Here is a 17,636-nt window from a genome sequence, read left to right as displayed (position 1 = left end):
TTCTACAAATGCTGCATTTAGTTCTGAGCTTGAGAGCTGGTCACAGCAAAAGCGACTTTATGGAGATAAAAATGGAGTCCCTCCTTATCGTAGCTAATTAGATGAAAACCTCAAAAAAGTTCACTAAGGAAATTCTAAAAAACTGCAGATTGTACAATTGAAATTATATGTCAGTTCACCATTTTAGAACACTCCTCTTATAAAGTATACAATTGAAGGGAGCATACTGATGATACTACTAACCTTGGTTGAGATGTATTTCAGGTAATCGTCTGTGTTGATATTGGATTTCCACCACTGCAGCCAAGATGTATAAGCACGAGATGAAGTATCCTCTGGTTTTTGGTAGTCACTGTCATTTTTCCTTTAGAAACAAAATTAGGTACAACTAGCTGAAATACCCAGCGTTGCCCGGAAGGAAAATAAAGTGTGTGTTTTTTTGTTTTTTTAATTATTTGAGAAAAATATAATTAAAAAAAACACAAGTTTAAAAATAAAAATAAATTAACAAATAATGAAGACTCACTAATGTGTTTGTCTTGCAGTCTTGTATGTATGTTATCATCCAGTTAACGCTCAGAACTGGCCAACTCTATTTAATTTCAAAAGCAACAGGGGCGCGATGGTGCTCAAACATAAAGAATGCTGGCAGTCACCTGCAATTCACCCTCTGGTGGTCATTCAGAGTGTCAACTGGATAATAACATGCATATATGACAGCAAGATCACCCTCCACCGGGGTGGGTTAAGGTTGATTTCACCCTACAGTATTTTAAAAAGTTGATCAATGAGAAACATGTGTACCAAGTGTCATGAAAATCGCTCCAGCCGTTCGGAAGTGATGCTGGAACATGCACACATACACACATTGACTTGTATATATATATATATATATATATATATATAAATATATATATAATATATAGATAATGTAGCTTTCAAATCACGTAATTTTAAGTATTAACCTGAAGCTTTCTCTTTATTTTTTTCTGCTATGCATATTTAAAAGTTAGCCCAACAGGGTGGGATAAGATGCTTATTAAAGGATACTACAGTTTAACAGTTAATTCCACTATTTTCAGTGTGGATTTTTCTTTCTCATTCCGAGAACCTGGATTAATTTTCACTTTATTATATTTGAAAGAAACAATTAAAAATATAATCATACCTTCTGCACCACTGACTCTGGGAATCTGTTCTCAGATCAGGGTTAATGATCCAGTTTTTTCTGCTCTTTTGTAAGGTTGACGATGCTTGGCATTTTGAAAAATTTACACTCTTAGCACAGGGTTGTATTAAAGGATCCTTTATTGAAAAAAAAAGTAATAATTTTAAAGTAGAGTTAAAAAAGTAGGGGAAAAATACATTTTGATAGATAGAGTGGTTCTCTGTTAATAACAGTGCTTTATTGCAAAACATTTATCTCTTCATCTATGTAACTCCTAAACACAATTTCTTTCCATTACTAGGCCACAAAGTCATGAGTTAGTAAAAAAAAAAAAACATAAATGTTTTGTTCTTGTGAAACCATCACTTGCTACCATTTTGGAAAAGGTCATTAGAAAGGGGGAAATCTGTATGTATTTATGATGTCATGAGTGTCACCACATGACAATGGTGGCCATTTTTATAAGAGCGATCTATGTGAAAGCATCTGCACTTTATTCTAAAGAAACTTCTCAAGCAATTTCTTTGATTTTCTGTCTTTGCGTTCTGATTTTGAGTTTGAATTGTCTTGGTCACTTGTCATTTGCCTATTTAATATAGAGAATCTTGACTACTTTTCTCATTCACCATTAAAAAACTGCTGCCACTTGCTGCCTAAAAATCACTCAAATCATTTTCACTTCTGTTTTAAAGAGAAACCAGTCCCAAAATAGTGTACTTCAGCAGCTTTAGTCACAAGGTAGGAGCAAACTGTACATGGAATGCCAGTCCATCACATAATACACTTACAAATATACTCTCATTCACTCACGCCAGACCAATTTATAATCATTAAACTCCTGCATGTTAGGTTAATTAAGTGGCACTACCTGGAAAAAATGCACTTGGACACTGGGAAAACATATAAACTAAGCACAGCTGAGCGGTACTGTATTAGTGCTATATCGTCTATGGCGCCCTAATAAAAAAACTTTATACCAGTTAAAACTCCAGTTCTGGATGACCACTGTGGCTGCAGGTTTTCATTCTAACCCTTTTTTTAATGAGTGCCCTGTTTGTGCTGCTAATTAACTTCTTGTGAATTCATTTTAATTGACTTCTCTTTTAAGATTTGTTCCCCTGATTTTCTTCATTATTCCACTGAATTGCTTCATTTCTTTCATTAAATGGCACCCAAACAGAAATGAAATGTGAAGTGAGTGAGCCAACAGAAGACCAACTAAGTGAGGGCCTCAAACTCCAACCAATTTCACTCCAACCAGCTGCTTAATGAGGTGCCAATTCTTGTTATTAATTAAACTCGTTCTTTAATTTCGTGGCTGGTTGCTGCTCTCGTGGTGTATTAGCAGACATTTCTGAAACTGTTGATTTTCTCTTTTCTAAGAGCTCTGTTAAAATGTTTTGTGGAGCTGAGCAGATTGACATTCCTGAGACCTTCATCTTTCTTTATTTTCAGATATTGTGTGATGGACAACAGTTGTTTTGGCTCATTTTGTATCTCATTATTGTTTGGCTGCTAATTAAGAAGAAAGAAACAATTAAGGGGACTGAATCTTCAAGAGCAGGTCAGTTAAAATTAATTCAAAAGAATTAGCAGCAGAAACAGGTCATTAATTAAGAAAAGGGTTAGAATGAGAACCTGCAGCCACGGTGGTCCTCCAGGACTGGAGTTGGCGACCCCTGAGTTAAAACACAAGAGCGTCTGGGAGGCAACTAAAGGGCCAGAATGAGAGTAATTCCAGGATAAACCAGGGGATGGCGGAGTGCACTAACTCTTTCTCTCACTTCTCTGCAGATAAGTTATGGGAAATTCTGCCTGGCCCCAACGGCATCACTTAGGGTTTCCAGCCCCACTGATGACGTCACATGTCATTTCTTCCACTCTCCTTTAAAGCCGCCATCTTTGTGCTATTGAGTCAGTTCTGTTTTGGACTCAAACCTGTAAACATCAATTTTCTCAATTTTTTGCAGCCAGGAACAATGTATGTGTGGCTGCCCAAAAACTTTTTGTGACTGCATTGTTTGTTTTTCCTTGACACAGTATATACCATGATGTAATTTTAGATCACAACATGGAAGAGTATTTGCATTAGAAAGTAAGCAATGGGCTTATACTAGAAGTATGGAGATGATCTTTTGATAATCTATTAAGTTAATGTTTTAATCCATTTTGATGAAAAACAAACAAATTGACCAAATATTTCCTTACTTGTTGAATGCATCATAATCCAATGGGTAGGCACTCCCCTAGGGTGTCTATTTGAGGTCTGTTACTTATTTTTTTAACTAAAATTAACAACATTTCTAAGATATCCAAAGGTTTCATAAAATCCAACTGATAGCAAATATGTCACGTGTAGATGACAGATTCAGCTCCATAATTATCAGTTTGTCGAATTGCCTTTCTGCCACTCTAGCTGCATCCATAACTGCAATTACAATTCTGTGCATTACTGTCATAAAAATTAGATTGACATCTCATGTCAGACACCTGTAGCACTTCAGACTACAGTGCAAGTTACAGTACAGAATGATGTCAAATACCTGGTCAAACAGCAGGTGCTTAGCAGGAATATTTCTAATTAATTCTTTGTAGACTTCGGTAATTTCTTGCCCATAGAAAAGATTTCGATCCATCCATTGCACGGTTGACTGTTCAATCTGTATATTTTCATTGAAAAAAGAAAAATTGGTTGGTTAGTAGGTATGTTAATAGTAGGGTGACCAGATTCTCCAAGGGCCAGTACAGGACATGGTTGTTTTGTTCATTGGGTCGTCAGTGGGCTGGGGTGTTGAACTATTAGTTGGCTTATAATGATCCATTTGTGAAATGGCATTTTCTATTCATATTTTTTAATTTTCTGCAATTATGCTGGTATGAGAACACACACATAACTGTGTCGCCTAATACTACTCCAACTCTACCATTAAATTTTCTGATGATACCACCATCATAGGCCTGATCATCCACGATGATGAGAAGGCTTACAGCAAAGAGCTTTACCTCCTAGCAAAATGATGCAGGACAACGGTCTCAAACAATCTCACCCAAAATCAAGTAGCTAGTCAGGAGAAGGAGGCAGACCACACTGCTATCTAAATCAGAGAGATTACTGTTGACAGGGTGAGCAGCTTTAAATTTCTTGAAGTAGGTACAACACACTTCAGCTCTTATCAAGAAAGCTCACCAGTTCCTTTATGTCTAAGATCAACTGTCATTTCTCCATCTTTTCTCACTAACTTCTACAACAGCACAGTAGACTCAGTCTTCACTGGCTGTATCTCCTGCTCAGCTCTGGATTGTACTGCCAAGGGTGATGGAGGTGGCATAGAATATTTCCAGCACACTTCTCTTCCTTTCAGGACTTACATGACGCACACTGCCTTAGAAAGGCAAATACTTATTAAAAGACTTCACCTATCACTCCTCCATTATGGCCAGTGGTATAAGATCACTGGCACTAACACCAGTTTCCACACACAAAACAGTCATATAAATACTATACAGAATGTATTTTTACATGTAATTTATTAAAATAGCCAATCATAATAACACCATAATTACAAGCAATGTTCATGTTCTCGTATATGTACTGTATGCTTGAATACTGTATTGTATGTAATTTTATATATGTTTTGTGTGGCTTTTTGTTGATATGGTTCCACTATCACGATTCTGAGGAGACATGCGTGCATGAATTTTATTATACTGTCGCACAGTATAAGAAACTTGAATTTGAACTTAAACCTACAGTATATCTTACACCCACATTAACATTTCTCACACATTCGTGAAGCTCAAGGAAATAGGATAAGGTCATACACAGTCTCTAAAACCATATAAGCATAGTTGACAATGCATCACGCATACAAGTGACCACAAACTCAACTTAGCATTGTTACTAACTGCTGTACTATAATTTACAAGACCAGAATTTAAAAAAATTGATGCTGGGCCATGTGTTACACTTAATGTGTGGTCATTGTACGTCTGAGAACTGTGTTTTTCTCTTTTTCACCACATTATCTAAACAAGTTGTACATTTATGTGCTGACACATACAAAAGGTTTGTACCTGTGCTGTATAAGGAGACAAAAACACTTCTTGCATTTAAACTTTTATATCTTATCACCACTTAAGATGCCCATAAAACATATGACATGTCCATCCATGCATTCTAAATTCTAATTCTGAATTCACTTCAGAGATGCATGGTTGATTCCTATCATGGCAGCACTAAGTGCAAGGCAGGAACTAACTCTGCACTTCATACTGGTCATGTTGTTGCCTCTGTAGCTTACCCAAATGCAGAAAAAATATTAGTGTCTGTCTAGCTTTTTACTAGCCTTTTTTATAGTCTCACATTACTCATAATAACAGGCCACAGAAAGAATTGAAGCAGATTATTACAAACACAGATTAAGAAGAAACGTTGCCAAAAGATGGACAAAGATCACTAACCAACAATCAAAATCAGTCTGTCATCAGCCCCAAAAGTAGATTCAAAAATCAAAGTCAAAAGAATCAAAGCACAGGGTCTTAACCAGGAAATCGATAAACCAAAATGCACAAGTAATAAACAAGGATTAGCCACAATCCACAATCTCAGATTACCAAGAATTTATTCATCTGATCTATATACCCTCTAACCTGTGACATCATAGGTCGTGACCTCCAGTTTTCATACATAACAACGTAGCTGGCAACCATACATATCCAAGTCTCAAATGACAATGCCCACAGAAAAAGAAAATGGCATCTTATAAAAGACATTAATATATTTAACATTTTTTTTCAAAAATCTTGTAGCAACATGATTCAAACCTCATAATAAACCAAAAAGTCCAAGAAAAACATAAAAATAAAGCTGTAAAAATGCATAATGAAAGCAAATTATAGCAATTACAAAAGAAAGCTAAACAGGAACAAGAGAAAAAGAAAGCAGTCTGACTAAAAGGAGATCACTCTTGGTCTGAGAAGAATACGTGTAATTTACTGGGTTTGATGTGGCGGCCCTTCTTTTAAAGCGTGCCTTCCATTACTGCATGACTGGCTAAAGTTTTTCTCCTATGTATATCATATTGTGGCTATAATCTAGATGAGGATATGAAAAGAAGGCTGCTTTGTGTGTGCAGAAGAGATTTTTATATAAGTAAATATAAAGTACTACACATAGGAGGTAAAAATGTTAGGTCTGAATACACAATGAGAGGTCTCAAAATCAAGAGTACACCTTTTGAGAAGGGTTTAGGAGTCATAGTAGACTCTAAGCTATCGACTTCCCGACAGTGTTCAGAAGCTATTAAGAAGGCAAACAGAATGTTAGGTTATATAGCACGATGTGTGGAGTACCAGTCCAAGGAGGTTATGCTCAACCTTTACAATGCACTGGAGTACTGTGTGCAGTTTTGGTCTCCAGGCTACAAAAAGGACATAGTAGTGCTAGAGAAGGTCCAGAGAAGAGCAACTAGGTAGATTCAAATGGCTAAAGGGAATGAATTATGAAGAAAGAATAAAAGATCTGAGCCTTTTCCAATTTAAGCAAAAGGAGAATAAGAGGTGACATGATTGAAGTGTTTAAAATTATGAAGGGATTTAGTACAGTGGATCGAGACTGTTATTTTAAAATGAGTTCATCGAATATATATGGGGACACAGTTGGAAACTTGTTAAGGGTAAATTTCACACAAACATTAGGAAGTCTTTCTTTTCACAGACAACCACAGACACATGGAATAAGTTACCAAGTAGTGTGGTAGACAGTAAGACTTTAGGGACCTTCAAAACTAGACTTAATGTTATTATGGTACAATTAGGTGGATATGACTGGCATGCTTGTTTGGCTGAATGGCCTGTTCTAGATTGTTGTAATGTTCTAATGTATGTTGCATTATTCAATAATAAAATAACATCTGGTTTACCTCTCCAGTTAAATCATTGTAAAGAGGTGGATATTTCTGCAGTTGAATGGTGTCCATCAAGACTCGGTCAGACACTTGAACATCCGCTGTCCTTGCCACAGATTTATTCTTCAGGGTTACTGCAACTGTAGCAGCCTGGGGATGCTCTGGCTTTGTGGATGGCATATTTTTCATTTGTTCCTTAGCTTCTTCCTTCTTCTCCTCCAGTTTTAATTTCTTTAAGGAGATATTCAGTTGGTCAGTGTAAAAGAACAAAATTCCGATTAATATGGAAACACCATATTTGGTTTTGACACAAATTTGTTTGACACATTTTAAGTATTAAATTAACTTTTAAGTAGTTTATAAAAAAGAAACTGATTTTAACATGGTGGTCTGCTGTCTTTACTAAATAATAACCATCGGTTATTTCATTTAAAAATTGTTAAAACATCATGCTGTTAGGATATCTCAGGATTCACTTTTTATCCATCTGGTAGCCAACCTACTTAATTGAGCTGAGGTTTGTTGGTGACCAAAGACAAAGTTTTTCCTGGCTCCAAAAGAATGAACTAAATCTGGACTGGGCACCACTCCATTATGGGGCACACCCCACACTAACTCATAAAGGGACAAGATAAAGTCACCAATTAACCTAATTTCCACCTCTTTAAGGAGAGAAGCCAACACAGGAAAAAGGTGCATAAAGACAGTGACAGGGCCAAGGATTCAAACCCAATGCATCAAAAGTAACCACTGCACTACTCTGAGATTTTTGATAAGTTTCAGATGCTAACTCTAACTGCAGTATATGCCAATATCACAAATAAACATAAGCAATATATATACTTTAATGTGTATAATACAAGATCCCCAGGTTTTTCCATTTGGTCTTCCTAGAGTGTTCTCTCTAAACAACATCCAAAATGGCTCACCTGCTTTAACATCTTCTTCTACTGTGTGTTTAAGCTGAAACATTTCAGCCTGCCTGGTACCATTTAACATGCACATCCTGCAAAAGTTACTCTATGGAAAATTATTTTTTTTCATCCCACAATTTAATGCATTTTCTAATTGGGGTGGTGAGGTGCCAAACTTAATAAGAATGGCCACCGGGTACTACACAATGCTATCTGAATGTTTTTGGGCCATAAGCAAGTAAGGATTCCACTGAACACTTGACAATAATGACTCCATAAACATACAGGATAAAACATGCAAAATTCAACACAATAGTTTCCCCAGCATTTAAACACAAATATAGCGGTACCTGATACACAGCTGTGATTATTTACATACATTTTAATAAATTTGTTTGACTATATTTCTATGTTTTATATTTATAGGTGGCTTAATTATTAGTTATGTCTCAGAGGGATCATAAAAGAATAGATTGTGAACTAATAGGAAGGAGCAGGAAGTGACGCATGAGCCAAAACCAGAAGATCAGAAAAAACAAAACATCCCTGCCAAATTATTAACTATAAATCAAAGATGTTAAACACATAAATTTCCTAACTCCCTAAAAATGTCTGCTAGAAATTGCATAAAGTCTTTAATTCACAGTCCACAAACTTAGATGTGACTGATAATGCACTACCATATCAATGGCCTGATTATGTCACAATAACAGCAATATGGCCATAGCTGTCAGAAAATACATGAAATGGTGGCACCCACAGTAGAAAAACAAATACAAAATTTAAATAGAAATAATATGTTCAAAAATGACTACCTCACAATGAAAGTAAAATATTTGAAAAAATAGTCTGCATGTTCCAGAATCCTCCAATCATAAGTGATTTGTTACTACAGTATTGATTAACTCAGCAGCAGCAGGGATATAATGCAACTCCTACCACAGAGCCACATTACTCTCAAACTAGTCTAACACACACATGGGAGGGAAAAAACAAGCAAACACAGAATATGCAAACTCCACACAGACAGCGTCAGAATTTGAACCCAGGATGCTGGAGTTACAAGTCAGCAATGCTAACCGCTGCACCACCTTACCAGCCAAGATAATACACTGTGGGGGAATGTTTCATTAAAATAAGAGACCAATTATGATGCATAATCAAAAATGATGGCATTTGCAAGCTAATTTATTTTAATTATCCACAAAAGCTGATACACATAATTTATTTTAAGTGGCAGAGACAGACAGTAATTGACTGATTCCAGGAAGGTCTTCAGACTGTAAACAAAATGACAGCGGTGAGAGCAAAGGGTATCTGCTACAAAATATATACAACACAAAGAACAGGTTGTGCCAAACGTACCTCAAGATGCTTCTGTAGTTGCTTAAACCTTACATCATTTCTGTATGGTAAACTTTTAACCAAAGGAGGAAGGTCTGTTTCGTCTTCAGTGTTTTCGGCATCCTTTACTGATAAGTCATAGATCTGCAGCAATCTGCAAACACATAAAGGGCAATAAGATGGAAAATATTCCAGTGATTTCAATCTCATCTATTATTTTCAGATGTCCATTATAGTGACTGGAGACTGGAGTCTTTCCTAGCAGCAGCAGAGGACACTCTTTCAGGCACACTCACAGACAGCCATTTTCAGCAAGTAGTCAACTGGTAAGACAGTGAATACCAGACGCTGGAAGAAATCTCCATCAACAATGCGTGGATTCTTGAGGAGTTATTGGAATTCATTGATCCTGCCTACGTGTGTTTGGGGATTTGGAAAAAAAGCTTTTGACCACATGCACTATATATTTTTTAAATATAATTCAAGAGTATGGAGTTCCAGGCCCATTTTGCCCCTGTATTTAGTACTTGGCATTAAGTTGGGCCCATTCAGTGTGGGGTTTAGACTCTACCAAGGGTGCCTCTTGCATCCTCTCCTGATTTTTACAGACAGGATAAAAAGGCAGAGTTGAGGTTCAGAAAGTACTCAGCTTAGGAACCTAATGGTTTCTGCTCTGGTACTTGCAGTTGATGTTGTCTTATAGGTTCAAACTTTCATCTCCAGTCTGCACAGAAATAGTTTACATCCAAGTGTTATGTGGTTAGAATAAGAGCATCTTCAGCATCAGCATCTTCAAATGTGTGTTCTCCAGAAAAGAGAAGCTTTTTCTCTTTAAGTAAACAGTGAGCAGCTGCCAAGGGTGAAAGAGTTCAAGTACTTCAAGGACTTGTTAACAACTGAGGATAGACGTGATGATGAGATTAGCCAGCATATGAGTGCAGTGGTGGCAGCTTTGCTTGCCACAGTAGGATACTGTAATGGTGAAAAGGGAGCTAAATGTTTGGACCTGATGTTTCAGTATACTGGTCAGACCTCATCCTCATATGTGGTCATAAGTTATGGGTAATGCAAGCAGCTACAATGAGATTCCAACGCAGAGTTTCTGGGATTACTCTACATGACCAAATGAGAAGCGTGGCAATACAGTAGGACCCTGGAGTAGAACCGTCACTTCTCGAGATTCACAGGAACCAGATGAGGTGGTTTGCATTTGTAGTTATGATGCCCAAGGATGAGTTCCTTATTAGGTATAGAAAGTACAGCTCACTGGAACAAAACCAAAAGGCAGACCCCAGACATGCTGGAGGAATTCTCCCTCAAATGGCCTGGGAATGTCAGATGTTGAAAGATGTTGCTGCAGTAGAATGGTGTGGCTCAGCATGCTGACACTATGGTCCATATCAGAAGCAAGTGGAGAAAACATAAAGTGAAGTGAATCAAATTCTCTGTCTGCACAATGGAGATATCTACCTGGATCTGTAAAAAGCCACTAGGAGTCAATATGAAAATTATGCTTTTTAAATTTTCTGTGTTTTCTGCAAAATTATATAGATATACAATTGCAAAATACCTTTCTTAAATACATTCTTTGTTCATATTAAGCAATGAATATCTAATTAAAAATGTTTTCCTGCATATGAGCAAAGAGAGCTTAGATTTAACTTACCTTTGAAGGTCTTCGTCTGCAGAGATTTGTATTTCATTCTGTTCCTTTATCTCTTGACATGAATACTGACTAACAAGAAGTGGAGTTTGCGGGCGATGTTCTTCTAAATTAACTCCCAATATTTCAGTAAGTAATTTTCCATGAAGGTTAGGCATTGACTGTGAACGCTGAACAACAAGTAGAAAAAGAAATAATCTAAAACACATAGCAGTCTTTATTATTGGACCATTAATAATAATGACTCTGTATGCAAGAGCGTGTCTTGCCATAGATTGGTGGATCCTCCAGGACAGGTTCATGGTTAGCACCCAATGCTCTTAGGCTGGCCTCCAGTTTAAACTTACTAAGTACTGGATGGATATAATAATACACTTACTCCGTAATGATTTTCTTATTTAAACGAGCTCAGAAGATCCATATATCCATTTTCATACCCACTTAATTCAAATTCAGAGTGGTGCGATGCCAAAGCCAACCCTGAAAGCCTTGCTACCAGGGTAGGATACAAATGTGAAATAGGTGTCAGTTCATCACAGTAAACATTCACTCATAAACACATTCACAAACGTATACTGTGCTGATGTAGACAGTCCTATCAACCTACCATCTTTGGGAATGTGGGAAGAAAACCTGAAAAAATGCAGAAAAGAGAAAAATATGCACACTAATAGAGACCAGGATAGTAAAGGACACACTCACAAAAGGGCAATTTAGAGATACAAATTAAGCTAGGTAGAGACTCGATTGCTATGATTTAACCCTAGTCTCTAATAGTGTATTGAAAATTACACTGAAAATTCAGCAGTTCAGAACTGAGGACTGGCCTATTTTGTTTCAGTTTTCCCAGCTAATGTTTATATTACCTGCATCCCTACACAATTCCCTATTCCGAGAAAATGACTTGCCTCATTAACAGTGCAATCATAATACTATACATTACATATTTTTGTTCAGTTCAGCTCTTATTCTTTGTCCATATATTTCATTTATAAACACAAGGTCACTAATCTGTGTTATGAGCAAACCGCTATCGATCTTCTCAATTTACTTACTTCCATTATATGGTTGAGGGGAGCTGAAGGCTATCCCTGTAACTTTCTGCTCAAGGTAGGAACCAGTATGCTGGTACACTGCAGGGCACACAGTAATAAGGCTGAAATAGAGAGAAAGCCCACTGCAAAAAGAAGATGTCCTCAAATTCAGAAACCCAACTGATCACTAAGGTGTGGGAGCTCTCTTTTAGCTCAACTAAGATTGCTGTGCTCTGCGCTCTGAATCCAGTGACTCCAGTTCACTTTCAGCAGCTCTTGGTTGTCCAACATAACCAACAGGGGCACATCATGGGGGAATATTTCACTGATGACATTTGGGGAGGGGGGGGGTTGTATGGGATTTGATTAGGCAGAGAGACACAAGTGTAGTGAGGCTGAAATGGAGAAAGCAGCCCAGCACACAATCAGAAGCCTCAATGCTCACTGGAGAGGTGGCAGTTAGATAGATAGATAGATAGATAGATAGATAGATAGATAGATAGATAGATAGATAGATAGATAGATAGATAGATAGATAGATAGATAGATAGATAGATAGATAGATAGATAGATAGATAGATAGATAGATAGATAGATAGATAGATAGATAGATAGATAGATAGATAGTTCTTCTTTAACTTAATAAGCTAAGATGGCTGTGCGCTGAATCCAGCAGCCCTAGTTCACATCCAAGTGACAACATGCAATTGAAAAGGGAATCACCCGAGTGAATTACCCACTGGGTAATGTGACATTAGGGGTTATGATATACGGTTCAGTACTTATAAAAGTATTCACATGTTACACATTTTATTATTATACAATATTGAATCACAGTGGATTTAATTTCACTTTTTTGACAATGATCAACAGAAACAAAAACTCTCCGATGTCAAAGTGAAAACATACTGTATGTCTGAAAATTGGTCTAAATAATTACAAATATAAAGCACAAAATAGTAACTTAACCGCTGTATTCTGACGATTGATTCAAAAAACAACTGTCAAAATTAATAGTATATAAAATACTATTAAAAGTGGACATCAGACTTACAATGAACTATTAGTGACTTGGGCGGCACGGTGGCGCAGTGGGTAGCGCTGCTGCCTCGCAGTTGGGAGATCTGGGGACCTGGGTTCGCTTCCCAGGTCCGCCCTGCGTGGAGTTTGCATGTTCTGCCCGTGTCTGCGTGGGTTTCCTCCGGGCGCTCCGGTTTCCTCCCACAGTCCAAAGACATGCTGGTTAGGTGGATTGGCGATTCTAAATTGGCCCTAGTGTGTGCTTGGTGTGTGGGTGTGTTTGTGTGTGTCCTGCGGTGGGTTGGCACCCTGCCCGGGTTTGGGTCCTGCCCTGTGTTGGCTGGGATTGGCTCCAGCAGACCCCCGTGACCCTGTGTTCGGATTCAGCGGGTTGGCAAATGGATGGATGGATGGATATTAGTGACTTTTCTCACCATGTGGGTTTGTCGTATATTTGGTTCTGAAAATGGGTAGGAGTGAGCCAATCAAATGTACCTAATCCAGCCTCCTTCTGTAGCCATTGACTCATTTTTTGCCATAGTTTGGTTTATTATTTACAGTAGGTTTCTTTTGGATAATCAATATAATACCTTACATATCATTAATTTTGGGGTTTGGACATCTGTGTGGTATATCAATTAGTGTTTACAAGAGGTAACTATTAATATGTTGTTATTATTTCATGATGATACTCCTGTTTAATACAATATATTTTTATTATGGTTATGTGAAATTTTTCACCTTCTGTAAATATTGTATAATTGTTATTCTTTAGGGGCTTGGTGTAAGGTAATTCTCTACTTACTCTTGGATTTCCTGTTACTTCAAGGATTATTTTTCTTTTCCCACATGGAAAACAAATATTAAAAACCATTTATTAAGGAGTTATCTTTATTTTGTCAGTGGCCTGTACCTTGGTTGGTTACTTTGTAATGTTGCTGGAAAATTGTGCTTTCGCAGTATACTAAATATGACATGTAATATATAATTTGTGTATTTTTATTTTAGAATTATTTAGATACTGTAATGGCTCTTAAACTGTGTGGCCAAGACTATAACTATGATTTAGCGCTCATAAACTGACATTTTGCTAGCTGAAATAGCAGGCAGGTACAAATGACCTCATTAGATCATTAATAGTCATGAAGTTGTCTTCCAGGAGTGTTGAATTTGGGAAGTAGATCAAATTCTGGGGTACACGCAAAATAGACATGGACAGGAATTCTGGAAAAATATGTATAAAGTTATTAAAAGAGTAGCATTGTTTATTGGAATGCATATGTTTAATCTTAGATAAAGTGATCAGTGTGTGTATGCTTGTAAGAATATGCGAAATCTATCTATCTATCTATCTAACTGAGGCTTGGCATTTTAAAATGAACATGTTTCGAAATAATTAACAATCAACCACACCATGGGAACATATCAGTCGTCCGTGTTTTCTGACTGATGCAATATCTTGCATAAGGCAGTCAGGATCCATATCCATATCCATATTACTAACCGAAGGTTGTAAACCGGATGGGCGCAGGGCGCTGGGCGCAGGGCTCACCGGATGTACGGAAACCCCAAAGGTCCATGCTGTGACAACACGCGCGCCTACAATGCACTTGCGAAGGGAGTCACTGCACACACCAACTGTGACAAAACGCGCGCCTAAAATGCGAAAGGAGTCATGGCTCAAACCAAAGGTCCATGCTGTGACAACGCGCGCGCCTACAACGCGCTTGCGAAAGGAGTCACGGCTCAAATCAACTGTGACAATGCGCACGCCTACAACGCGCTTGCGAAAGGAGTCGCGGCTCAAACCAAAGAAAACACAGAAACGAGACTACGACCTGTGAGCTACACCTGAGGTAAAGCATGCATGCCAGGTTGTATGGCCGCCCGGATGCGACTGCCCACACCACCGCACATACCCTCCATGATATGCCTTCACGCAGCGGCTTCCCACCAAGGTGCATATTGCGCTGTGGCGCTCGCCCCACAGTCAGACGCAGCAGCTTCCCAGAGTCAGTAGGTGGCCCCCAAACAACACAAACTGTTCAAGCAGTCAGTGTCAGCGAAGGCAACAGACTCACGTCTCCACATAACGAAACCACTTTAGTACAGATATGCTTATTGGATTAAATGACATTTCCCCAGACGCACCCACCCTCCATGATATGTCATCCATCCACATATCGGACGGAACAGAAACTGATTGCTATTCTATGATTTCCGATTCGCTAGCGAATCGCGGGCTTACTTGTGACACTATAAATCAGTTAGTATGGCAAGCCGAATTAACATTTAGAGATACCTCAAAATGAATTTTAAGATATCTGGGAATGCATTTTAGATATCTCAAAATGAATTACAGATATCTAAAAATGCATCTATTTTAAGATATATAAAAAGCATTTTATGATATCTCAAATAGATTTCAAGATATCTTGAAATGATATGCTCTACATTTTGAGATATCTGAAATGCATTTCAAGATATCTTAAAATAACTTCCTGTGCATTTCAAGCTTGCCATAAGTTAGAGAATATAACTTTATATGTTAGTTTTTTATGGGTTGCAGCACATAAAGGGGTCAAAGGAAACAAAATCAACTATTTGGCAAAAAAAAAAGCCATTAAACATCCTTTTATTAAATTAGAAGTAGCATTCAGTAAATCAAAAATTAAAAGTCTGATGAGATTGAAAATCAATGAGATGGGCAGAGTTGGATCCATGGGAAAATGGGACAAAACAAGAAGAGAAGAAATTATATTAACACACCTCAGGATTGGGCACACTACGTTAAATTATACACAATTAAATAAAGGAGCAGCATCAGTCTGGAGTGTGTAGATCATGTAATCAATTAGAGACAGCAGAACATGTATTATTAGGGTGTGTGGCATATAAATTACAACGAGTTCAGCATTTTAAATCCCTGGGAATGGGCAAATTGACATTAGAACAATTATTAAGGTATGGAGATGAGTGTAAATTGATTCATACATCCATATTCTGTTATTTAAAAACTATAAGGTTATTTGAGAGCATTTAATTGGGAAATGTAGGTATTTGTAGTCATAGTGGGTTTTTTTGTCCTCTTTCTGAATCAGACTCCAGTCTAGCTGGTGGTGGCAATGCACCTTAAGTTGGTTTGCCAACCACCATTAAACAAAAGAAGAAGAACTGCCAAAGAGAAGACAACTCGGTCAGACTTTGTCATCTGCAGCCCACCCCTCCCTTCCCATGATCACACCTGGCTGAAAAAAACAAAGACTGTGACAACCAAAGCTACAGCCACCTGATACAAAGCTTGCTGCGTAACCCTGATTTGAATCGTTCAGGTTGTATGTTTTCATATCTAACATTTTTTCCTGGTTTCTCCTTAAAGTAAACATAACTAATGGTTGAAACGGTTTGAGTATTGCTTTGCTGAAGTTGTCCTCTTGTTTACTGAAATTTAGAAAAGACCAATGATTGTTAATGAAATGAACTGTGTCCATTTAGGTTACGTAATGTCATGGGTAACAATTAGTCCTTGGCTTCTGTTAGATTGTGTAGCTCTTTCAAAGGTGGCCAATGGGATATAGAAACCCGACAGGAGTAACAGTTCCTGGCCTTTGCTAGGGTATTCCGAAGTGCAGCCTTTTCAGGGGAAGCAATACGATCAACACATAAGTGAATCCTGGCAAGGACGCCTTGTGAGCGGAATGGCTTCTAGCCCGTGGTGAAGTATCAAATTTGAGGTATGATTTCTAGCTCGTGGTAAGGTATCAAATTTGAGGTAGCTAACCTCGGCCTATGTTGGGATATTCTTGCTTTGTATTTGAGCTTATCTGTGCTGAGGGAATGCTGAATAGGTTAAGTTTTGCAGGATGCATATATGCAAATCAAGACTAACAGTTTAATTTTAATTAAATTAACATTGAACTCTATTTTTGTGATCTATGAGTGCTTAAGAAAATCCTACTATACTAAAAATACAAGTGAAATTTAGGTAGGGACAGCAATTAACAAACCATGTTACCTTTAGTTGAGATGGATGGTCACTTTTTTTGTTATTAAGATAATCCAGCTCCTTTGCAGTTTGTAGAGGAGGTGCAGGACTTCGTACTGCAACACCTGAAAGAGACCATATGCAACAATTGTAAAGCTATTCTTAGTCACATTTGACTTCTTCATAATAAAAAGTACATTCCTAACTAAACCATATGCACGTAGCATGATCATTAGGGATAATTATCTTTTTAGACGATCTGCAATTACTACCAGCTTTGCCCTGTTTTTTATGTCACTACAATAATGGTAGTGCTGCCCATCCTGTATTAAAAGAATTATGTTAAAAATGCAACAGGCAGACAATATGTGTTACAATTGTACCTCAACAAAGCTATTTTGACGCCTCTGACTTAATATAACCTGCAGATTTGAACCTGCAGATGAAGTAACATGGCTAAATGTCATTGAAATGTAAGCCGGGGATATACACAAATGACGTTAAGAGCAAAATAAACGACCGTAAAGATATAAATAGCTGCTAAGTTATCACCAGACACTAATCATAGCAGGAATACATAATCCACTCAAGAATTTTTTTTT

General features: G+C 37.6%; 1 protein-coding gene across 1 annotated transcript in view; it reads right to left on the bottom strand.

Moving 5' to 3' along the window:
* Positions 1-17,636, bottom strand: part of ccdc87 (coiled-coil domain containing 87) — an 89,342-nt gene that overhangs the window by 45,298 nt on the left and 26,408 nt on the right. The window contains exons 7-13 of the mRNA XM_028816756.2: positions 17,065-17,159; positions 10,999-11,165; positions 9,354-9,486; positions 7,090-7,305; positions 3,712-3,828; positions 1,169-1,305; positions 244-364 (exon numbers count right to left, since the gene is read on the bottom strand). Coding sequence (XP_028672589.1) covers positions 244-364; positions 1,169-1,305; positions 3,712-3,828; positions 7,090-7,305; positions 9,354-9,486; positions 10,999-11,165; positions 17,065-17,159 — 986 coding nt within the window. The remainder of the gene's footprint in view (positions 1-243; positions 365-1,168; positions 1,306-3,711; positions 3,829-7,089; positions 7,306-9,353; positions 9,487-10,998; positions 11,166-17,064; positions 17,160-17,636) is intronic.

Source organism: Erpetoichthys calabaricus, chromosome 1 (assembly GCF_900747795.2).
Source record: "Erpetoichthys calabaricus chromosome 1, fErpCal1.3, whole genome shotgun sequence".
In the NCBI taxonomy this organism is placed as follows: Eukaryota; Metazoa; Chordata; class Cladistia; order Polypteriformes; family Polypteridae; genus Erpetoichthys; species Erpetoichthys calabaricus.
The sequence above is the reverse complement of the archived record's forward strand: the minus strand, read 5'-3'. Positions and strand labels throughout refer to the sequence as shown.